Here is a 25611-nt window from a genome sequence, read left to right as displayed (position 1 = left end):
CTGCAATTTAACCCGTGAATTGCCGGTACCCCCGTTATCAGTGATTCCAGGGTTGTGTGAATTATGGCCTTCCTGTGGAAAATCCAGAGTCCAGCAACAGTGAATCTCCTATAAGGGGTGGTGGCTGCTGCTCACCGGAAGACGCAACTATCTCAGAACCTATAATTATTAAAGGCAGCTATATTTTGCGAACCGGGTAGCAATAAATATTAAAATGACACTCTAAACATTCTCTAGTTTTCCTTTTATTGTAAGACTTTAAATGTCCTTCAAGTGCTTAGTTTATGGAGTGGTTCTAACAGTGGAGCAACATCCTCAGCCTACAAGTGTTGTGAGAGGAAGCTTTCAAATTCTCCAACATTAGGCATATTTTTCATTGGCTTCTCCAACATCTTCCAGGAAGAATTATAAATTGATAGGGAATTTGCCTACCAACATAGTGATTCATAGAGGTGACAGCAACTTGAGAAATAATATCTGGAACGGGAACGTGTTTTTCAGAATTAGAATCTACAACAGAAATATTCCTGGAAAATAAAACACATTTCTGTGATTCACTTACTGTGGAAAGTCTCAGTTACTGATCACTGTTTATCCTATTCTCTAACATCACACCTAGGACGCCGGCGGTAAATAGTAGCGCATAACCAATTCCTGCAACATCTATTGTCATTTTCCATGGCTAAATCACATTCAAATCAGTATAATTATCCTACGGGCATCAAGGAGCAAGTACACTACAATATTGTAATTGTAATTGTATTGTAATCGTATTTATATAGCGCTTACTACCCCTGACGAGGCGTCGAAGCGCTTTTCGATGAGCAGCATGCTACTCTGGTACCCAACAAGAATTAGTGATGGATTAGTATCGTTTAATAATGGGTACAGTTTTAGTATTATTATGAGTTAATTTGAGCCGCGGATATGAGAGTTTGTTAGTTAGATTGACTGGAGTAATGGAGGGGTGGAGGAGGAAAGAAATCCAGAAGTGTTAATTTGGAGTATATCCTTCATTTACTCAACCCAAAGGCTTGGGATGAATAATACAGTACAATACATACACTTCAAACAGGGAGGTAGTGAACACCCCTTCCCTCCGCCTACCTCCCCCCCACCCCTTTTAGCAGCGACAGTGAGGATGGGCCTCTTGATGGGCCTCCTCTGTCTGCAACTCGGCAGATAAATGCTCACAATTAAAATGAAAGGGAGGGTGGGCGGTCGAGTGGGTGGGTAGGTAAATGAAAGTATGGATGGAAGGGTGTGTGAGTGAATGGGTGAATGGATGAGTGTGTGAGTGAAAGGGTGGATGGATGGATGAATGAGTGAAAGTGGGTGGACAGGTGGACAGGTGGATGGATGGGTGAGTAAAGGGGTACATGCATTAACGGATTGATGGATGATGGATGGGGAAGGGATTGATGGATAGAGGGGTTGATGGATGACTTAGATGGTTGAATGAGTGAAAAGATGGATGGATGACTGAAAGGATGAATGGGTGAAAGAATGGATGGATGAGTGAAAAATTGGATGGATGAGTGAAAGGGAGGATGATGGATGGATGGATGTGTCAAAGAACGGCTGGATGGATAGATGAGTGAGTGAAAGGATGGATATAGGATAGAAGAGTAAATAATGGATAGATGATTGAAATTGGGGTGAATGAATGGATGGATGAAAGGGTGGATAGATGATGAAAAAAGGGTGAATGGATAGATGAGTGAAAAGGTGGATGCATAAGTGAAAGGATGGATGGGTGAGGGAAAGCATGGATGGAAGGGTGAATGGATAAGTGAAAGGATGGATGGCTGAGTGAGAGGGTGAATGCATTGAGTGAAAGGGTGCATGATGGGTGAGTGAAATGATGGGTGGATGGATGGATAAGTGAAGAGTGGATGAATGAGTGAAAGAATGGATGGGTTTGACGTATAGGTTTGGAGATCTGTTTGGAAATGGATGGGCAGATGAATGGACAGAGAGACAGAATGGTGAAAGACTGAAATATGGATGAAAGAATGTATGGATGACAGAATGTAAATATGAAATGGTGGATACCAGGTGCATGGAAGGATGAAAGGATGAATTTATGTATGCTTAGGTGGAAGAGACTAGATTTCTTTTAGGGAGGGTCGCAATGACTTGCTTTGCTTGCTCGATTGCAATAAGAGCTTTGGTTCAAAGTGGGGGTTATTTTAATTTTCTGGCTACTCCCTTGACTTAAAAAAACACAATCATAAGGCACACAAGTCCAATTGTTTCAGCATTTTATCGAAGTGCATTAAAGGACATGCTGTGTCCATATGATAGTATAGGGTATGTAACCAAGCTTTATAATGCATGGATGATCATCCATCCAGCCAAAAATATTTTTCTAAATATGGCAGGTGTATATGGTGTGACTACATGGGGGGAACACTAAATACATTTGTGGATTTTCACTCCCCCACAAACTTGAGGGATAAAAAACGCAGTATTTAACCAGGAGTCACAGAAAGTGACGGATTCCCAAATTTGCATGTATTAGCATATTCAAGTGAGACCAGTTAATGCTGCCAATGCTTGTAATGTGTTTGAAGTCTCTTTTCCATTTCCATCTCCGATTTAGCACGATGAGGGTACAGTACGTTTGAGATTTAAAAAAAGATAAATCCATATTCTGATCAATTCAATTTAACCTCTTAGCTGCTGGGCCTTTCCCTCCCCCCACCTCCCACCCCCCAGTGCTTTTTTGGCTATTTGGGGTAGTTCGGGCTTAGGCCTTCATAACTTTTTGTCCACATAAGCTATCCACGCCAAATTTGCGTCCTTTTTTCCAACATCCTCGGGATTCTAATGGTACCCAGAGTTTGTGGTTTCCCCTGGAGGAGACCAAGAAAATAGCCAAAATACAGTGACACATTTGTTTTCTTTTAAAAAATGGGAAAAAAGGGCTGCGGAAGAAGGCTTGTGTTTTTTTCCCTGAAAATGGCATCAACTAAGGGTTTCTGGTGCTAAAATCACCATCTTCCCACCTTTCAGGAACGGGCAGACTTGAATCAGAAAACCACATTTTTCAACACAATTTTGGCATTTTACTAGAACATACCCCATTTTTACTATTTTTGGTGCTTTCAGCCTCCTTCCAGTTAGTGACAGGAATGGGTGTGAAACCAATGCTGGATCCTGGAAAGCTAAACATTTCTGAAAAATAGACACAATTCTGAATTCAGCAAGGGGTCATTTGTGTAGATCCTACAAGGTTTTCTTACAGAAACAGTCTTCCATTTGGAAGGAAAAAATGTAGAGAAAGACAAGGGGCAATAACACTTGTTTTGCTAATCTGTGTTCCCCCAAGTCTCCCGATAAAAATGGTACCTCACTTGTGTGGCTAGGCCTAATGCTCGCGACAGGAATCGCAACATGGACACATCACATTTTTACATTGAAATCTGAAATGTTTTTTGCAAAGTGCCTAGCTCTAGATTTTGGCCTCTAGCTCAGCCGGCACCTAGGGAAGCCGACCAAACCTGTGCATTTTTTAAAACTAGACACCTAGCGGAATCCAGGATGGGGTGACTTATGGGGCTCTCACCAGGTTCTGTTACCCAGAATCCTTTGCAAACCTCAAAATGTGCCCAAAAAAACACTTTTTCCTCACATTTCGGTGACAGAAAGTTCTGGAATCTGAGAAGAGCCACAAATTTCCTTCCACCCAGCGTTCCACCAAGTCTTCCGATACAAACGGTACCTCACTTGTGTGGGTAGGCCTAGCGCCCACAAAAGGAAATGGCCCAAAACACAACGTGGACACATCACATTTTTTCACAGAAAACAGAGGTGTTTTTTACAAAGTGCCTACCAGTGGATTTTGGCCTCTAGCTCAGCCGGCACCTGGGGAAACCTAGCAAACCAATGCATTTTTGAAAACTAGACACCTAGGGGAATCCAAGATGGGGTGACTTGTGGGGCTCTGACCAGGTTCTGTTACCCAGAATCCTTTGCAAACCTCAAAATTTGGCCAAAAAAACACTTTTTCCTCTCATTTCGGTGACAGAAAGTTCTGGAATCTGAGAGGAGACACACATTTCCTTCCACCCAGCGTTCCCCCAAGTCTCTCAATAACAACGGTACCTCGCTTGTGTGGGTAGGCCTAGAGCCCACGAAAGGAAATGGCCCAAAACACAACGTGGACACATCACATTTTTTCACAGAAAACAGAGGTGTTCTTTACAAAGTGCCTACCTGTGGATTTTGACCTCTAGCTCAGCCGGCACCTGGGGAAACCTAGCAAACCAATGCATTTTTTAAAACTAGACACCTAGGGAAATCCAAGATGGGGTGACTTGTGGGGCTCTGACCAGGTTCTGTTACCCAGAATCCTTTGCAAACCTCAAAATTTGGCCAAAAAAACACTTTTTCCTCACATTTCGGTGACAGAAAGTTCTGGAATCTGAGAGGAGCCACAAATTTCCTTCCACCCAGTGTTCCCCCACGTCTCCTGATAAAAATGGTACCTCACTTGTGTGGGTAGGCCTGGTGCCCGCGACAGGAATAGATCACACAACGGTCAATGTTGGTCCTTACATGAGGCAGCTGTTGACCCTGGGGTGATCCATTCCTGACGCAGGCACTAAGTATAGGCACTCAAGTGGGATAGTGTTTTTATCAGGACAGGTGAGGAATCACTGGGTGGTAGGAATTTGGTGGATCCCAGCATATTCCTGTAGTTTGTGTGACAGAAATGTGACACAAATAGAGTTTTTATTCAACATTTCAGCTTTGCAGGGTATTCTGGGTAAGAAAACTCTGGGGAATCCACATAAGTCACACCTCTGTGGACTCCCCCGGATGTCTAGTTTCCAGAAATGTTTGGGTTTAGTATGATTCTCTATATGGCCGCCGAACCCAGGACCAAAAACACAGGTGCCTGCCTTACAAAAATAGTTTGTTTTGTGATAGATAATTTTGATGTCTCCACAATACGATTTGGGCAGTGGAATTTGGGGCTGAACTAAATTGGGGAGCTCCCAAGAGAGCACTCTCTCTCTCTGCTTGCTGCCGCATTCACCTGCTCTCTGGGTTGGGCTAACCCACTATTCCCCTGTTGCACAGACTGTGCTTGCGAAGGGACAGCAGGACTGTCCTCATCACCTCCCTCATAATTTACTGGAAGAGGAGTTATCGAATGGGACTCTTCCGACTGAAAAATCACTCCCAGAGTCTGCGCCATTGTCCTATCCCTCAGATGCTGTCTCAGTATCTGATGTCTCAGTCTCTGATCCTATGTCAGAGCTGTCCTCTAACCCGAGTGACGGCAGCAGTCATCCTATTGGTTAAACTGTTGCTCTAAAACAGTAGCCTACGTAGACAGTCACAAAATCGATGGTGTGTGTGAGATACGTGCAACAGTAGAGGCCACCTTACCTGCGCTTTTTCGCTCAATCAGCACGTTCTTTCAAGACACTCAAAAAACACCTTGTCACATTCCTTTCGTCACAGTCTTTAGCACCTCCTGCGCCCAGTACAACAATCATTATTGGTGCTCCCACTCCCTCCTCCTCGGATTCCCTCATTACCACCCAGCAAAAGTGGCCTTCATCTCTCCATAGCCTCCTCCCACCCTGCACATACATTTCATTTGTATTACAGCGCAGGTAATGGCTGACTTTACTAATGTACTCAGCTATTGACATAAAATACAGATTTGATCTTTGCAGTAGGCATATAAACCTTCTGTGCTACTTTATGGCACTCAAACTGCCACTAGACAAACGTCTGATCCTTTTGTAGCAGAAACATAATCACAATACTTACTTGACTTTTTTATTGCTGCCTAAAAGCTACAGTTGAACTGCGTCAGTTGAGGTATGTGCATTGCTTTGAAGACGCAAGCTGCAACTGCAAGACAACTGGTGGCAAATATATATATATATATATATATATATATATATATATATATATATATCTTCCAACACTCCTTCAAATAACAGGAGACCCAGGACACCTCCAAGGTGCAAATCAATTTATTTCAGCACACAAATCCAACGCGTTTCGGCAACAGCCTTACTCATGGATACATCATTGTTACAGTGCTCCAAGTTAAAAAACCATATAATACTAGACATAAAAGACAGACAAAATCTCAGATCCCCACCAAAGGACTCAAAATGTGGCGGCCATCTTAAAGTGCATCAAATCACCATTAAATACTGTCTCAACATAGACATAGAAATGGGACAATAACACCTAATTGGAAACAAGTCCATATACCACAACCTCCCAACCTATACAGTTTTTTAAGACATAATAACTGATTTCAAATTTCATTATTGCACCTACAGTTGAGTCAATATATAAATAAATAAATATTGCCATTATATGTGTAACAGGAGAGAAAAGATGATAACATGTACCAGTGTAATTCAATAAATAAAATTCATATTCACCGGACCATTCAATTAAATAGTAAAATACTATAAATAAGGTCTTCTTAAGAATATAAATATATACAATAATCAAAAACTGTAATCCAAAAAATGACGGTCTCCTACATCACAACTGATAAGTACAATATATTACTATACTTAAAATATTCTTATGTGTAAACTCAGCAAGGAAGGTCCCCCAACAATAACGTGACACCCAAAAAGAATGATGATAATAGATTTCCACCCGACCCCTCATATCTGAAAGAAGAATTATATATAAATATCAATAAATAGAAAACTAATTTGACAACTAACCAAAGAAGTAAATATATACATATATAAATACCTATCATTACCTCACACCTAAAACCGAAACCAGTTAAAACACATTCATATTATACTGTCATCATCAATAGATCATGCTAGTTTTCATATAAGTGGGTATTTAATTCCTCACCCATATTTTATCCATTCGGAATCTTAGTTTCTAATTCTATGATATATTTAGATTCCTTCTTCCTTAATGTCAATTCTCTATTGCCCCCCCATGACAAGGGGAAACATGTTCAATGCCAAAATATGATAGTTTAGTGCAATCAGAGTTATGTGTTTCCTTAAAGTGTCTCACAACAGGATAATACTCATCATTAGTTGTAATCGCACGCATATGTTCTAAAATGCGTTTCTTAACATTATGTTTAGTACTGCCCACATACCATTTTAAACATGGGCACTCCAATATATAAATCACAAATGGAGTACTACACGTTATAAGTTGGTTAATATATCTCACTTTTCCTGGTTGGCATACATCATATTGCTTCCGCATAATGCTGTTGCAAAACAGGCCTTACAATGTCCACAAGGAAAAAAAAAACAGTAAATTGTGTTGTTTCAATTGAGGAATTGTATTTATATCATTAGATCTTAACATATCATGTAAACTACGTCCTCTCCTATAAGTAATCTGCGGTCTTTGTTGAATAACATCTCCAATAACAGGATCACTGTTCAAACTTTTCCAGTTATTTGAAATAATCTTGTTTATATGTCTTGGATCGTCATTGTATGTCGTAATCAGTCTAGTTACTTCTCCTTTCTCCTTTTCTAATCTCATAGTATTATCAAATAGGGTATCTGTTCTACTAATCCCCTTTACCTTATCAACTGCCCTTTTAATGACCCATTCCGGGTATCGCCGCTGTTTGAATCTTTTGGTCATCTCAACTTGTTCTGCTTCAAAGGCTTCCTCAGTACTACTAATTCTTTTAGCCCCTAGCAGTTCTCCATATGGGATACTCCCTTTTAGACTATCTGGATGACCACTAGTAGCATGCAACAAACTGTTGCCTGCTGTACTTTTACGGAACAGTTCAGTGGTAGTTTTGTCTTTTCTGATCTTAATTAGAACGTCCAGAAATTCAATAGAGGTTCTACTCATGTTCAAAGACAACGCAATTTTCAAATTATTGTCGCTTAATTGACCAATGAACTGTAATGCCTCTTCTTCCGTCCCGTTCCAAATAATGAAAAGGTCATCGATATATCTCAACCACAAAATAGCCTGGCTGACTCCTGAGTAACATTCCTCATCCTTAAAAATTTACTCTTCCCACCAGCCTAAAAACAGACAAGCAAAACTGGGAGCGAAACATGTCCCCATCGCCGTCCCAAGAATCTGTTGAAATAAGGCCCCGTTAAACAAGAAAAAGTTATTAGTCAGACAGTACCTTATCATGTCTATCATCATCTCCGTATGGGCTAAATATTTCAAAGATCTCACACGTAAAAAATGTCTACAAGCAGCAATGCCCTTCTCATGGTCAATAATAGTATAGAGAGAATTAATGTCCAATGTCAATAGTAGGAAATCATCTTCCCATACAATACCTTCCAATTTTCCCAGGAAGTCCTTAGTATCACGGACATATGATGGCAAATTAAGCACAAAGTCCCTCAAAAAGTGGTCTACGTATTTGGAAATATTTTCTAATACACTGCCCATGAGGACACAATAGGTCTCCCAGGAGGGTTGGTTTCATTTTTGTGGATTTTAGGGAGGATGTAAAACACTGGTAATTTTGAAAAATCTTTTTTAAGAAAGCAATATTCTTCTCATAACAATAATCCTTTATCTTTCCACTCCAACAGTAGTTGCCAAATTTCTGTGACACTCTTAGAGTATGCCTCTTTATTAGTAGCCTTATAGAATTGTATATTGTGGAGTTGCCGCTCAGCCTCATCAATATATTTCTGCTTATCCATAAGTACTATATTTCCACCCTTATCAGCAGGACAGACAACTATTTCTTTGTCATCAGCCATTTTTTTAATCAACCTTCTCTGACATTGTGTCAAATTGTGATTACACCGAGATTTAAACCATGTTTTATGTCGGAAATGAATCAAATCCTTGACCACCACCTCATGAAATGTATCAATGTTATCATGGTTCATAATTGGGAAGAAAGTTGACTGTGGTTTAAACCCCGTAGGGGCAGATAAGTCATAAGTAATAGTTAACTCATCTAGAATTTTATACAAATTCCTAGAGACTTCAGGATCAGACTCATTCCTCTCTAATTCATAAAGGGCTACTAATGAGTCCACATCACTGATACTGAGAATTTCCTGAGAATCAGACCCCCGGGAACCAACAGCCTCCCCAGCACACAAATTCTTTTGTTTGAACCATTTGTGCAGTTTCAATTTCCTAATAAACTTGAAGAGATCAATCCTTAAATCAGCATAATTAAAACATTTTGTAGGGCAAAAAGAGAGGCCTAAACCTAATGTAAATTTATCACTGTCAGACAAAACCAAATTAGATAAATTCATAATTGTTTTATTCACCGTAGTAATGTTCATTAGATCTGTAGATTGGAGCTTCTCATTGTTTTTCCCACTTGCCCCAAAGTGACATCTCTTCTTCTTATGGTTTCTGAGTCTCTCTCGCCTCTTCTGCTCCGCCCGTCTTCCACTTCGGCCTGATGTTCTGCCTTTGAAATTTGATGTTTGTTCCTGTTGATTCTTGAAAATGTGCCTGCCATGACGTAGCAGGTGATATTCGTCTAAAAAAGTAGTTGGTTTATTACTGATCTCCTCAATAGATTTCTCACTCTCTGTGGAACTAGGAGTATCAGATTCTCTTGTACTTTCAATATCACGTTCCGAAATAGACTGTCCTTCCTGCAATAAATCTTTACTAGGAGATGTTTTATATAGATGGTCATATTTCCTGCTAAATGTCAAAATTCTTCCACTTTCCTAGTCACCTATATCTCTGTGTAATTTCTGTTGTTTTTTAGTCTTAATGTCCTCTTCATATTTCTTCAATCTCAAGTTCATTGCTTCCATAAACTTAGAAATCTTTTCCTTCTCTTTTTCAGATCTTAGGTTGAGGTCATCTAGCACTTTCTTTCTTGCTCCTCTAATAGGGCTTTCCGGTCCTGCCACGCATATTTAATAAGGATCTCAAGCATATGTCTAGAGCTCCGGGCAGAATTCTCTGCCAATTCTTTCAACATTTCTGGATTGGGTGTCTCATACGAAGGGGTAATAAAAATACATAAACCCCTTGGAACCATTCGTTGATCAACATAATTTTGCAGGGATGTAGCTTCCCACCATTTAGATAATTCAGCTCTATACATATTCTCCAATATGTATAGCAAAGTCTTCAAGTCATTAGCGTTCTCCTGGCCAAAGTACTGAGGGGTCCTCCTAACCATGTCGATAGAGAACAGCGTTGTCGCTGCCAATCGTCTCTCGTTTTCTATGTCATCATTCATAGTGAGACAGAACTATACTCAAATGTATTAAACTAACTCCACAAAAATCCGGAGTCCCCCAGGAACATTCCTGGTTCCCCTTGCCGGATTAAATAATCCAAATAATACCCGCCGCACTTATGCTGCTCAAATGCTCAATGTACTGTATCCAAGTATCCACCGCAGAAGATTTTCCCAAACTCTCAAGGCTTTGCCTCACAAATAACATATCCTATCATGGAAATTAGATATATGTTTAATTCTTCCTCAAACTTTAGTTTAAAAACTGTGTGACTTGAAAAAATATATGTATATACAGCGGGTTAACCATAATCATTAATTTACCGCTGTCTCCGCTCCACCACAGCTACATCAAAAATATAGCTGAATCAAAACGATATTTTTTTCCGCTTGAATAAGTTTGTACAGTTAATTGCAATCCATTCCCTTACCCTGTTTGTTAAGGCGTTGTTGCAAGCATCGTCGGCTCCCACCAGAACTAACAGCAGTAGGGGGGGCGTGACGTCAGCGAAGCAGAACAAGTTGAGATGACCAAAAGATTCAAACAGGGGGTTACCCGGAATGGGTGATTAAAAGGGCAGTTGATAAGGTAAAGGGGATTTGTAGAGCAGATACCCTATTTGATAATACTAGGAGATTAGAAAAGGAGAAAGGAGAAGTAACTAGACTGATTACGACATAAAATGACGATACGAGAGATATAAACAAGATTATTTCAAAAAATTTGAAAATTTTGAAGAGTGATCCTGTTATTGGAGATGTTATTCAACAAAGACCGCAGATTACTAATAGGAGAGTACGTAGTTTACATGATATGTTAAGATCTAATGATATAACTACAATTCCTCAATTGAAACAACACAATTTACAGTTTTTTTTTCCTTGTGGACATTGTAAGGCCTGTCGCAACAGCATTATGCGGAAGCAATATGATGTATGCCAACCGGGAAAAGTGGGATATATTAACCAATTTATAACGTGTAGTACTCCATTTGTGATTTATATATTGGAGTGCCCGTGTTTAAAATGGTATGTGGGCAGTACTAAACATAATGTTAAGAAACGCATTTTAGAACATATGCGTGCGATTACAACTAATGATGAGCATTATCCTGTTGCGAGACACTTTAAGGAAAAACATAACTCTGATTGCACTAAGCTATCATATTTTGGCATTGAACATGTTTCCCCTTGTCATGGGGGGGCAATAGAGAATTGACATTGAGGAAGAAGGAATCTAAATATATCATAGAATTGGAAACTTAGATTCCGAATGGATTAAATATGGGTGAGGAATTAAATACTCACTTATTTGAAAACTAGCAAGACCTATTGATGATGACAGTTTAATATGAATGTGTTTTAACTGGTTTAGGTATTAGGTATGAGGTAATGATAGGTATTTATATATGTATATATTTACTTCTTTGGTTAGTTGTCAAATTAGTTTTCTATTTATTGATATTTATATACAATTCTTCTTTCTGATATGAGGGGTCAGATGGAAATCTATTGTCATCATTGTCATCATTCTTTTTTGGGTGTCACGTTATTGTTGGGGGACCTTCCTTGCTGAGTTTACAGATAAGAATATTTTAAGCATAGTAATATATTGTACTTATCAGTTGTGATGTAGGAGACCATAATTTTTTGGATTACAGTGTTTGATTATTGAATATATTTATATTCTTAAGAAGACCTTATTTATAGTATTTTGCTATATAATTGAATGGTCCGGTGAATATGAATTTTATTTATTTAATTACACTGGTACATGTTATCATCTTTTCTTTCCTGTTACACAGATAATGGCAATATTTAATTATTTATATATTGACTCAACTGTAGGTGCAATAATGAAATTTGAAATCAGTTATTATGTCTTAAAAAACTGTATAGGTTGGGAGGTTGTGGTATATGGACTTGTTTCCAATTAGCTGTTATTGTCCCATTTCTATGTCTATGTTGAGACAGTATTTAATGGTGATTTGGATGAGGTGTTTATCACGTGACCAAGGCTGCTTGACAGCCGAAACGCGTTGTGTTGTATTAAACTTTATTTTTCTTTTCCTGGAGTCCTGCATGTGCAAGTGTTGTATATTTTTTATTGTTTTTTGGTTTATACATAGCTATTTCTATATATATAGATCTATATGTACATATAGATCTATATTTTTTTAGTAGTTGTATGGTTTCCTTGGGGGCCAAAATGGCCATTTCCTCAATATCCCCGTCGTGCATTGGAGTTCGATTCCTTTGTGTTACAGACTCCTTATCGGATGGTGTTCCAGTTTTGTTCCTGTTCTGTTCCAGCTTGATCCTGTTTCCTGTTTCTCTGCCCTGCTCCTGATTGTTCCAGCCAGAGCCTGCTTCCTATCTCTTAGCCTTGTACCTGTTTGTTTCTTCCTGAGCCTGCTCCCTGTTTCTCTGTTCTGCTCCTGCCTAGTTTCAGTCTGAACCTGCTCTCTGTTTCCCAGTCCTGATTACTGCTTATTCCTACTCCCTGTATTCCAGCCCTCTCCTTGCCTATTCCAGCCAGAGCCTGCTCCCTGTTTCCCAGTCCTGTCTCTATTTGTTCCAGCCACAAGTTTGCGCCCTGTTTTCAAGTCCTAGTCCTGCCTTTGCTTCAGCCTGAGCCTGTTCCCAGTTCCTGCTTCTGTCTCTTAGTTTGTCCCTTCTGTTTTGGTTTCCTCTCAGTATTTGTGTCTGGTAAGTGTTCTATCAGTCTTCACCAGTGTATAGGTGTCCTCCTTTGTACTGGGGTTGGCTCCTGGTTTCCAGGAGGCAATTTCAGCCCCCATCCTTGTCTACTGTTATACGTTGTCTTTTGTGCCTAACAGTGACAGTGTGCTACTGCTGTTTTTCCAGGAATCGCCACTGTGTATCCAGCTGGACCCACTAGAGCTTGTTTTGTGTATGTAAGTTCTATCCTTGTTTGTGCTCTAGGGTCCAGAGACAGAATCACTTCTGCTGCCTCCTTTCTATGGGGCTGGCAGGGTGACTATCTGTAAGAGCAAACTGCACAGAGGCATTGACATTCCCTGTCACTGTGGGAGGTTCTGCGCTCTACTCTGTGTACAACCTCAGCGTGTTTGTCCATTAGTAATCCGCTTCCTGTTTGTTCACACAATGGTTGCTCTGCTTTTACTTTCCTGTTTCCTGTGCCTGTCCATGGCTGTCTTTTCCGTGTATGCCTTTAGCTGCTCTTCTGCCCCAGTACACTACCTCTTTAGGCTATTAGGTGACCTCAAGGTGTGTCCCAACCATCGTCCTGATCAGACCCACCCGAAACCATGACATATAGGTTGTGCTGGTAGTGAAAAACTCAAAAAAAAAAATCACTTCTGTGAGGTCTGCGCCTCCCTTAGGATAACATTGGATTATTGTGTTACATTTAACAAGTGATAACTTTTGTTGTGAGCTGGTAGAAATGTCATGTTTGGTGTCTAAGGAATTATAATTTAACTTACAATCCTCTTTGAAATGTTTATATTTTCTTGCACTAACCATTTGGTGTGTGCAGCCTGTTTCCTGGGTCATATGACTAGGTGTAGCTGGCCTTGGTGTGTTCCTCCTAGACAGGCATAGAATAGAGGGTCTTTGTTTTGGCAGGCTCGGCCATCCAATACAGGATGGGGGTAAAGCTACCCATAACCTTACCTGCATTTCAAAGGGACAGCTTCAGTTCACACACAAAGAACTTCACACTAGCATTTTGTGCCTGCAAACAAAGTGGGACTAGGGCAGGGAGGCAGGAAATTCCAGACATGCCTGTAGGGGGAAAACTCCACAACTTTCTTTCACTTCAAAGGGGGAACCAGTTAGAAAAATTGGACCCTCAAACTCTTCAGCTCACTTTTGGACCTGCAGAAGGATGCTCAGAGGACTGTCCTGCTGCTTGTGGCCTGCTGTGTACTTCAGAGGAATTCACGGCTGCATTAAGGGGACTGTCCTGCTGCCTAAAGCCTGCCTTGGGGCCTCAGAGGACTGCCCTACCGCTTGAGTCCTGTTTTCATGCTTAAACCAAGATTCCCAGAGTGACTCCAAGGGCTAGTTGGCTGGCTTCCTGATCCGAGCCTCAGGGACAAAAAAGGCTCCAGCCATCCTGGCAACAAACCTCGACCCAGCATGAGTGAGTCCAACCCTCCAAGTAGTGCCCCTCCAGTCCTGGACTATTGGAACTGTTGCTATTGGTGCGCTGACAGCCAAACCGAAAACTTTGAACTTAGAAAACATTCTGCCAAAAAGTTGTCTGAGAACTGAGAGGAGACCGTGACCTACATGTTTGCCGATCTGCCTAAGGTGCATCACTGGTCAGCCTGACTTTATAGCAGCTCCTGCTAAACAGTAGCAAATCCTGTTCAGCAGCTCTTCACTGAAGGGGTATCACACCTTGTGGAGCCTTAGAGCTGCAGCTTCATACCAGTGCAGATTTTCGACTTCCAAAAAAGAGACTAAGCCCAAACATAAAAATTGACTTTGTTCAGCGGCTCCCCGATGATGACACCTCCTCCTCAGAAAGCTCTGGCTGCCTTGTCCTTCTGAATTTTACCATCTCAGACATTTTTTCTTGAAATGTCTTCTTAGTCTGAAGGTAAGTGGAGACTGGGCCCAATCTGGTTTCTGTATATGAACTGTCCTCCCTTACAGTCAGCAATACCTTTTCATTTTGCCCCGGATCTTGCGCATGCGCAACTAGATGTACGCGGTTGGTGCTTTGATCTATTTGCCATTGTTTTTCACTTAAAACTTTAAAAATTCAGAACTCTACTGATTGAATTTTTGTAATTTTGGTGTAAAATAATTTATTAAGATTTACCTTATTTTTTACATTGGTATGAGATTTTTTTGTCTTGTGGTTTCACTTTATTACTATTTAAGTACTTTGCACATTGCGTCTAAATTAAGCCTGACTGCTTTTGTGCTTAACTAGAGGGTTAGGCACAGGTGAATTTAGTGACTTTTTTATGGTTCACCCTGACAGGGAGTGTGGTTATTGCAGTTTAACCCCACTCAACCAACTACCCAATTTCTGATAATGCTGGAGCCCTTATTTAGGATGGGTGTGTGCATGGAATTGTGTCTTTGTATTTTTCCCAATGGAGGCTGACATTTCCCAAGAAACTTTTATCACAATAGAGGTAGGTTGATTAGTGCTATTATCAAAGAAAACATCAATATCTTTATGTTCCCTGGTGGGCAATGCAAGTTTTTCAGCATTAGCGGCTTAGATGTCTTGTTTGTACTGGAACGAGGAATTTATTGAGTTCATCACTTTGCATTTTAGGCATTCTTTAAGTGATGGTGTATGTTGTTGTATTCCAGGGGTAAGACAGTGAAATGTCGAAGCTTCAAAGCAAAGGGCCTGATGCATGATTAGTCAGGTCACAAACAATGGGTGAAAAATGCTACCTGAATTTTTACAAACTGCCTGTCTTTTTGCGATGGAACGAGAGTGCTTGTGGCAGAGATATGGAGTCTGTGATTTGAATTTTTCGTATTCCTCGTGCAAGTAATGGAGCTTTAGTTTGGCGTCAAGCAGTTCATTCTGGCAGGTGGATAACATTTGTGTTCTTTGGTTTTGTTGAAGCTGGCCTGGTCAAGGAGGTTAGTTGAGAGAGGGAGGATGTGAGAAGGGGCAGTGGTGGCTTCTGTGAGAGCTAGGGGTTGGTCCTGGATAGTACTTCTATCCGTTTCAGTGTAGGAGTAGCTTTTCTCCCGGTTATGGTAGAGGCTGCCTTGGTTCATGCTGGCATGATGCTCTCTGATTCTATTCCGTTCAGTATTTGTTGGTGACCATCCCGTACCGTAATGGAGAAGGAGGAAAGGGTGATGGTGAGCTAGTGGGACAGTGGGCTGCCCCCGGTAAGGATGATAGGCATGATACCAGTGGAAATATCGCTAGCCACGGTAGAAGCGTTTAGGGCTTTCTGATGTTAAACAAAGTGATGAAAATGTAGAGGGTGGTTTCTGATGAATTGGCCACGACATCCTATTGTCCTCCTGTTGTGCAACCTCAACAAAGGTGTGCTAATGGTAGTTGAACAAACACACATGAGAAAGAACACTTTTAGGTGCAAAAAACATTTTAGGTGAAGAAACATGTAGGTGCAAAATTACAGATGGTGTAAAGTCAGTAGGAATGTGGTACCACGTGCAGGTGCAAAATTACTGCACACAAAAATGTGTTAAAAGATGTCACTATGCGTAAAAGGGATGTATCTGTATGGCTACATTATTTGTTGACAACACATTGAGAGGTAAAGTCAGACGGCGCAATGTCAGCATTAGTATGGAAAAAGTTTAGGTGCACAAATCACACTTATTCGCAAAATCACTTATGGGGTGCAGCGTGATCCCTAGATAAAAGCAGACACCATAAGTAAAACATCGCTTTATGATGCAAATTCACCATTGGTGCAAAATCAAGAAGAATGTGCATTCATAGGAGCACAATCATATTTAGTAGCAAAAGCACATTTTAGGAACAAAATCACCCTTGGTGCAACGTGCGAAACTCGTAAGAACAAAAATCTGAAATAAGGACAAAATAACTTTTAGATGCAAAAACATTTAGGTGCAAAAACCCAAATATGCCTCCATTGCGATTCCTGGGCACTTTAGGTAGGCTTACTGTCAGGACAGACAACCAGCAGGTACCAGTGAAACTGAAATATATCCCTGACCTGACACTTCTTAAAGGAAAAGACAGAAGGGAACTAACTTGAAGGAACCAACGGAGGAAGGGGACTGACTCAAATCCCCTCTATATGCATGTTAATATGAGTTATGGAAAATGAAAAAGCTCTTAGTAACCCCACCTAATAGTGACTGTATTTTGAGAAACGTGGTCCTAGGTATCAATTATGCTCATTGAACCACAGAGATTCCCTTGCATATTCGTTTTACAAAGTTTCTAAACTTGAGTGCTTTTCTCTCGCAAACTGAATAAAGCCTATGTTCCCTAGGCTTTTAAACATGCTGCTCATTCCGTTGAACTATATACATTTTTTTCCGGTTAGAGCTATTCAAGTGGCTTTTCCACTCCTGCCTGGTGATCCTAGTTACGTCCCTCTTAGTTTTAATTGAACAGCAGCCTTTTCCATCACGTCACGTGCACCAGTGTGGTAGTGGCTATAATGGTGCTGATAGTCTTTTGCAAATGAGAATGTTCCACATACCTTCATGTTATTTTGTGTAATCAACTATTCATATGGCTATAATGTTTCCCTTCAAAGTGTTAATTTCTTTAGGCTGTGATATGCAGGTTTTCAGGAAGTCTGTACACAGTGTTTATTTTTTGTGCATCTTTCCACTCAGGCGATGGCAATATAAATAGTGTGTGACAACAGCAGAGGGCAAGCTTCATCTTGGCCTATGGAAGACCTCTATTGTGTGGGTCACTGAGAGACTTATGCCCTCATTTAGACCTGGGCAGATGGGGTTAATCCATCCCAAAATATTAGAATTTTAATATATCCTATTGTAGTTGTTACACTGCAGATAGGACATCCTTCACATTTGTGACAGAGCGACCCATCCCCCAAACTCTAAGTCAGGCCCTTACTTCCCTCATGAGGAAAGTGATTCTTCTTCACTCCAGGGTTATGTGCGACATCAGCAACATTTATTTATGGAAGGATAATAAAGGGTGAAAGGTGCAAAATAAACCATCAGAAGTTAAACTGTGCAGGGCTTCCACTGCTAGAATTATGAAATGTATTTACCAAATTCAGTGTCATTGCTTAGAGGAGAAGTCCATCATGGACAAAGTGTTAAACATTTAAATTTCCTAAGTAAAAGATCCAAGGAGTCACTGATGTGTGCTGCTCTCCCAGATGACAAGAAAAGACATGCTGATGCTGGGATTTTCACCACAAGTCACCCAATTGGGGAGCTGCACCAAAGTCCTAAACCCCAGTGACATACTTTTAAGTACTGTTCCCTAAAAACACTGTTTTGGTGCAAGAGGGAGGAGGGGTTGTGCTATAAAGGGGCATGGTCATGCATCCTCGTAGTTCAATTTTTCTAAGGCTGTCCACTCGTTCTTGGTGGGCCTGTCTCAGACAGACTGTTTTGGGGGCTTCTGAAGTGTTGAGTGTTTTTAGCACTCAACACTGCAAAATCAGTGTTTTTGGACTCTTGGTGGGGGCTATTGGACTGCTTCACATCTGGCTGTTTTTCAAAGATCCACTCAATTGACTCATTTCTGAAGTGGGGTAACTCGCGGTCACAAGGTGACAGGCAAAGTAGTAATAGCTCCACTTTACTTGAGCCCACTAAGAATTTTTCCTGTCCAGATCTGCCAGGTGTAGAAGCATAGAGCCAGCCAGAAAAATATTTTTAAAAATTCCCCTGACACACAGGGAGAAAAGTCTTGCATTATGTTATAACGGAGAAACTACGATGTTTATGAGGGTTTATTATAAATGTGGTCTGGAGTCTGCTCCTTTATTCAATATGTGGGAGTGAGCAAGAAGGATATTCTGAGGAGCTGGAAGGCATCTGCTGGGCAAGCTGCTGGTCTTCATGGTAACGTGATCCGGAATAAAACATATATGGTTAATGCCTCTTTCGTTTCAAGACAATCATTGCACATATGAAGGACATTTTTTTCCTTTTGCTCTGGAACAGCAAATCCTCACTATGGGGGCTTCTCGCTGAAAAGCCAAAGAGAATGTCAAACAGGATGCTTCAACATGGCTGCCCGCTCAGCATACTGCAGAAAGTTCTTTCAACACATTGACAAATGTATTTTCATTACAGAGGTTTCTGCAAACAATCCTCTGCTGGGGAGTTTGGGAGGTGGTAGAGGTCAACGCAACTGGACAGGCAGAAAAGTGGACCATCTCCCAAGTTCTACATCAGACCCTATGGGGAATATTTGTGACAAAGTGGAGCAGTGCAGCGCCGCATTGTGTCACTGGGAAAGAGCAGGTATGAGTCATATTTAAGGCAATACGGTGCATTCCTGCACTTTTCCCTGTGCTGGCGCACAATGGGCTGCATAGCACAAACACAGGCACCATTGCACCATGGCGCAAGGGTGCCTTTGTTGTATCCAGTATTGTTTTTGCGCAGGAAGGAGGATTTTTTGCAGGAAGAATGCAACAGACCTGGAAAGAGGAAAAAATGAGGAGAAAGAAAGCTATTTTTCCTTGTTATACCTCTCCTGGAAAGGTGTAAGATTTCAGCACATTCCTAGGTTTACAAGTCCTTGTAAATCTGGGAATACATCAAAACCCATGGGAATTGCAGGAGAACATCAGCCTCAACACCTCTGGAACACCTGCCCATGGCAGATTAGCACAATGCAGGGATTTGCGCGGGGTTGTGCTACTCCAGATTTATGAGGTCATTCAGAGCTAGGCAAAGTGGCTTATTGTGGCTTCATAAATTTGTCTTAGAGGTTTGTGTTGTGCATCTGCTACATTTCGTGGTGCACATGTGACCCAACCCTCTTATAAATATGCCCCTAAGTCTCTTGCCTACATTCTCTGGTTGGTTTAAGGCACCATTACACATGTGTGAATGACCATGCACTCTTCAAAACCACCATCACTGCACGCCACCACCTGATCCGAACCACAAAGAAAATAGCCATTCAGGAATGCATCAACACCAATGCACACAACAGCAAAGACCTCTTCACTGTGATCAAAGAATTCACCAATCTCAGCACGGACTCCACAGACATCCCCTTCCTAAGACCTCTGTGACAACCTCACCACCTTCTTCAATCCCAAGATATTAGACATCTAAAACAGCTTCCCCACCCAAGACCCTCCAACCCCACCTGCAACCACTGCACCCAAAGAATCCAGATCCCATCCGACCCTGCACAATTGGACCACTCTCTCCACTGACGATACCCTGAAGATCATGAAAACCATCCACTCCAGAGCCCCCTCATAACCCTGCTGCCATCACATCTTCAACTGTGCCAGCGCCACCATCGTCCCTGAACTATGCCGCACCATCAGCTGCTCCATCAAGTCTTCCACCTTCCATGAAGACTGGAAGCACGCAGAAATGAACCCACTGCTGAAGAAACCCTTGGCCGACACAATAGACCTCAAGAACTACAGAGCCATCTCACTGCTCCCCTTCCCAGCCAAAGTCATTGAGAATGCTATCAATGCCCAACTCACCAAATTCATTGAGACCAACCACATCTTGGACCCCTCCCAATCAGGCTTCAGAAGCAACCACAGCACCGAGACCACACTCCGCGCAGCAACGGACGACATTAGCACTTTCCTCGACTAGGGTGAAACCGCAGCCCTCATCCTCCTAGACCTCTCTGCCATCTTCAACACCATCTCCCACCACACCCTCTGCACTAGACTCCACAACACTGGTATCCACAGCAAAGCCTTAGAGTAGATCTGTTCCTTCCTCACCGGCCAAACCTAGAGAGTCAGGATCCCACCCTTCTCCCTACAACTGACAAAGTTCCTCAGGGCTTCTCTCTGAGCTCCACCCTCTTCAACATCTACATGACCCCACTCACTAACATCATAAGAAACCACGGACTTAACATCATCTCCTACACAGACGATACCCAACTGATCCTTTCCCTTACAGACAAGTCCACTACCACAAAAAACAACTTCCACAATGGAATGAAGGCAGTCACTGCCTGGATGACGGACAGCTGCTTTAAACTCAATCTGACAAGTCCAGGAGAACAGTCACCCAAGCTCTCGGCACCAGCAAAATAGATTACGGCAACCCACTTTATGCTAGCACCTGCCAAACACTTAAAAAGAAACTGCAAAGAATCCAGAACGCCTCGACCAGACTCATCTTTTACATCCCTCGCCACAGCCACATCTCTGGTTACCTGAGAGACCTTCACTGACTCCCGATCAACAAAAGAATCACCTTCAAGCTCCTCATGCACACATACAAGGCCCTTCACAACATCAGACCCATGTACCTCAACCACCACCTGACCTTCCACACGCCCACAAGACACCTCCGATCCGTCTAACTGGCCCTCATACCTGCCCCAAGGATGCGCAAGAACTCAGCTGGAGGAAGATCTTTCTCTTACCTCGCCGCAAAAACCAACAACACTCATCTGCTACACCTCAGGGGATCGCCCTCACTACCACAATTCAAGAAGGACCTCAAGACCTGGGTCTTCAACTGAACCCATTCTTCCCCTAGTGCCTTGAGACCCTCACAGGTGATTAGCCACGCTCTTATAAGAACCGTGATTGATTGATTGATCTCTCCTGACTATACAGAGCACACTTTGAAGGTTTAGTTGATATACTCTTAAGGAGCCAGCAAATTTGTTATTTTGGAATTCTCATAAAAAAACACACGAGATTGACCCTTCTTGCATTAAAGGTGCCTTTCCTTTTATTCGACTTTAAGCTTTTAATTTTCACACATTGAGATACGAATTTTAAATACTTTTGAAAAGGGCCAATCTGAGTTGGGGTTGTTTGTTACAGATACAGCAATGCCAATCCAAGATGACAACGATATTGAATATCCCACTCACCTCATATGTACTTGTCATTCGCAACCGATAGAAAACGGGAAGGAAAGTCTCAGCACAAAAAACGGTTGTTAAAAGGTAAGAAATGGCCAACATAGAAAGCATAGTCCCGAACCGATAAATCTCAGCTGGCATCGCGAGTAAAGTTATTGCTGACATAAAACTGGCAGTCAGGGACAGGGCCACAGGGACAGCATTCATGTTCCTGCCACCAAACAGGAACTCATCGGAGGTCTTCTGTCCTGCCTCGGCGAAGGCGCAATATATCCCGATAGCAGCTGAGATTAGGAGCATCCCAGAGAAGACCACATAGTCCCAGATGCTAAAGGAGCCGGCCATTTTGAGGGAGTTCTATCTGGCCCCGAGTCCTTCAGAGACACAAATGTAAAAATATTGATGTCATCAAGAGCCAGAGACCCACACACGCAGAGGAGAGCTCCAAGTGATGATTCTATGAGAAAGTTTGTCTCGTGTGTAGGAAGGCCGTGGAAATGTTTAACTGAACTACGAGGTTAATCGTCTTTAAAGTAGATGTGACCGGCATAGTTCCCACAGCCCAGTGAGAAGCAAACCTACCAACAGTAAGTACCTGGTGTACCTTTATAATCTGAATAGCTAACACATCAGTCTCTGAGCAAACACAATGTCACTCCATACTTCCGTTGTTTGTGATTTACCCAGTCAGGTCACTGATTCATGATGTACAGTGCCCCATATTTTTAGTCTGGTGTAAAAGTAAACAATGCTTTTGGTAATGAATGCTTAGCTGTTTCAATACTCTTCAGAGCAGAAAAGTATTTCAAGAATTCGCGGAATCGCTCCCTCAAGTGGCTGCACCCTCTGCCAGGAATAGTTCCACGGTCAGACTGACCTATAGGGCTGTCTGACCGCACTAGAGGTACTGGTCTGACAGGTCACCGTGTGCATCGTTTTTTGTCTTTATGTGGGCATGGTTTATGGTCGGAGGGCCGGTTTTGACTGTCTATTTCCCTGATATTGTTACAGATATTGAGTGCACCAAGCTGAAAAGCACGCTGTCCGCCCATCAATACCTTACAAACATATATATACAGCCTGGGGCAGATTTATGAAACTTTCGCGCATTGTAGAAAAGACACCTTGCTGCGCTGTGTATAAGGGAAAGGGCAGGAATGTGCAATATTTAACATTATACGGTGCGCGCTGACACCCTTTTGGCTGCCAGCCACCATTGCTGGCACTCTTACGCCATGGTGCAAGGGTGCCTGCCTTGTAGGCAAGATTTTTTTTGTGCAGGAAGGGGCACCTTCTTGCACAAAAACAAACCCCCATCACTTTTCTCTTTCAAAGTGTGCTTCAAGATACAGCCCACTTAGAATAGGAAACAACAAAGAGAAATATGCAAATTTCTCCTTGTTGTGCCTCCCCTGGGAAGGCATAGTATTATGATGCATTCCCAGGTTTAATCCGCACCAGAAACAACAAATACAAATTAAGCACTGAGGTACGAGTCTTGGGGAGGGCTCTACATCCTGTGATTAGGGGCAAATCACTTAATCTCCCCGTGCCTCCCAAAACAAATAAATTAATGTGTCCTTGTGTAACATAACTGGTGCTAATGTAAAGCGCTCCAATACCTTAGTGTCGAGTTCACGATATATAAAATAGATATATAAAATAGCAAAAAATATATAAATGAAGACAGTGGAAACAGGGACATCCTCCGGACATCAGTACTTGACACAAACCAAATTGCACGTGGCCTGCTAACTCAACATATACAACACCATCAACGTATAAACATATAAAAAATGTAAGGTTTTGAAGTAAAACTTTTTTTTTTAAAGTGGGGCAAAAGAGTAAAGCTTTGGGGGAAAATGTCACGCTGCCGATGTCCTTCAACTAGAGCTCCAATTAACTTTTTGAAGAGAAGCCATACAATTCTATACGTAGAATTCTAGAAGTAATTATAGTTTTATTAAGTCAAAATATATCCATGCTAAAAATCGCTGGAGTAAATAACGTCCATGACCGAACACCGGGAGTATATGGCTAGATTAAGTGCCAGAATTATACCGTTCTCTGCTTTCTGATGTGGCAAAAGGATAAAATTCGAACCAGCGTGACCCTGCGTAGGAGAAGACTGCATGACGTTTTGCTGAATTTCCTTGTGGCATTTCGGTCACATCGGTGGCCACAGTAAGGTGTTCTTAAACATTGGGCGGTTCAGCCACTGGTTTAAGATGCAGTCTGGATATGGAAACATGCAGGGCTCTCATATTGTTTGCAGATGGCTTTGAACAAATGATCGTATATAGTTGTAGACCTCATTCTCCAGAGGTTACTCAAGGTTCTGCAGGAGCCCCATGGTGTTCCATGACGCCACTAAAGGTCAGGCTGTACGAATCCCTGCACATATCAAATAATCAGCGTATGCTTTTCTGTCTAGGAGCCCCCTGGATAAGTTCCATATATATTTTAGTTGATCAGTTACAGGTGGTTTCTAATTTTACGATATCCACTTTGAAGAATATGTGATATGTACTGAAAAATTATGAAGACAATTCCAGCTAATTCAAGCTGCATCGTGGAAATGCTGTTTTTTGCCTGTTGATTACAACTTTCAGGTTTTTTTCTGGTGGAAATGTAAGTCCCAAATGGAAAAAACATGAAGGAGTGTCAAAGGCTTCCTAATTACCACGAGGATGAACTTCTCAATATAGAATCAGAAGCCTAAACGTCGACATGCATCATTTGAAGAAAAAGCCATCCATGCAAAGTCCACTAGAAAACAAACAATGGCATGCCGAATAAGTCTGGCTTTAAAAAGAATGTTGTATTGTAATGTGAAGCACTATAAGTAAAGTACATGTGAATAGATATGTGTTAGGGGATGCAAAAAAACTGCAGAATAATATTAGTTTAGGTACAAAGGACAAGGGACAATTGCACTGTCAAGCCAGGCCTAAAAATTCATGTAGGTTAACGACTGTCCTCCTCCAATCTGTGCTGCTGTCAGAGAAAAACAACATAAAGTATCTATTTATCTAAAGCACTTTAATAGCATTACAATGTCATGTGTGTGCCCCTAAAAGTTCAAGCTCAGGCAGCTGGATAGTAACAAAAACTAATTGATCACAATCACCATGCACAATCAAACCATGTACTCCTGGCTTCCAAAATGATCCAAAGCTCTGTTCTGGTGATGCTCATATAATTGCCTGGGGACAGCTGCACTGTTTAACCAGACCATAATCAGAGGCACAATGGAACAGGCACTAACATGTTCTGTCAGAATTTATTATTGAACTTCATGTTTAGTCAGACATCAGTGTATCAATGTGTTGGTGTAAAAACACTACCACATCCAGTCAGAAAGAAACCACAAAGGAGAAAAGTCAAGACGCAGACACACATAGAGACTGTGCATATAAAAAAAGGCTACCAAAGTGATGCCCCGTCAACACTGCTACACAAGCACAAAATAAATTTAACCTAAGTGATCCTTTCCATGTGAGAGCATGCTCTTGAGAGCAAAAAAATCAACCAAAAAGAGCACCAGCTTCTAGCTACCATCATCCATGGCTGAGCAATCAAAGCCACAATGGCATTCATTTCACAGTACATGCACTTCTCTCCAGAAATAAAAATGAATTAAAGGCTTTAACCCCCCCACCCCCATGTTATTCATCACAAGATCACAGGCCTGTAAGGGCACAGATTTCAGGATCTACACCTACAGCATTAGATGCACACATAACTAGGCTGAAGTTGAAGGATTAGGTAGTTCAGAGGAATATCAGCTAATACCATCAATGCACAACAAGGTGCATATTACACCAACTCCTTCGTAATGTTTCCTGTAGCTCATACCACAATGCCTTGGGATGGCAAGGATCTACTGCATGCCAAATAGGCC

At 41.6% G+C, this 25611-nt stretch overlaps 1 protein-coding gene across 1 annotated transcript in view; it reads right to left on the bottom strand.

Moving 5' to 3' along the window:
• The window catches only part of LOC138287178 (sodium-coupled monocarboxylate transporter 1-like), a 316179-nt gene extending 294127 nt beyond the window's left edge, over nucleotides 1-22052 (bottom strand). The window contains 1 exon segment of the mRNA XM_069227537.1: nucleotides 21717-22052. Coding sequence (XP_069083638.1) covers nucleotides 21717-22052 — 336 coding nt within the window.
• Between the last annotated feature and the right edge of the window lie 3559 nt (nucleotides 22053-25611).

This window comes from Pleurodeles waltl, chromosome 4_1 (genome assembly GCF_031143425.1).
Source record: "Pleurodeles waltl isolate 20211129_DDA chromosome 4_1, aPleWal1.hap1.20221129, whole genome shotgun sequence".
Lineage (NCBI taxonomy): Eukaryota > Metazoa > Chordata > Amphibia > Caudata > Salamandridae > Pleurodeles > Pleurodeles waltl.
Note: the sequence above shows the minus strand (reverse complement) of the source record. Positions and strands in the feature narration are given on the sequence as shown.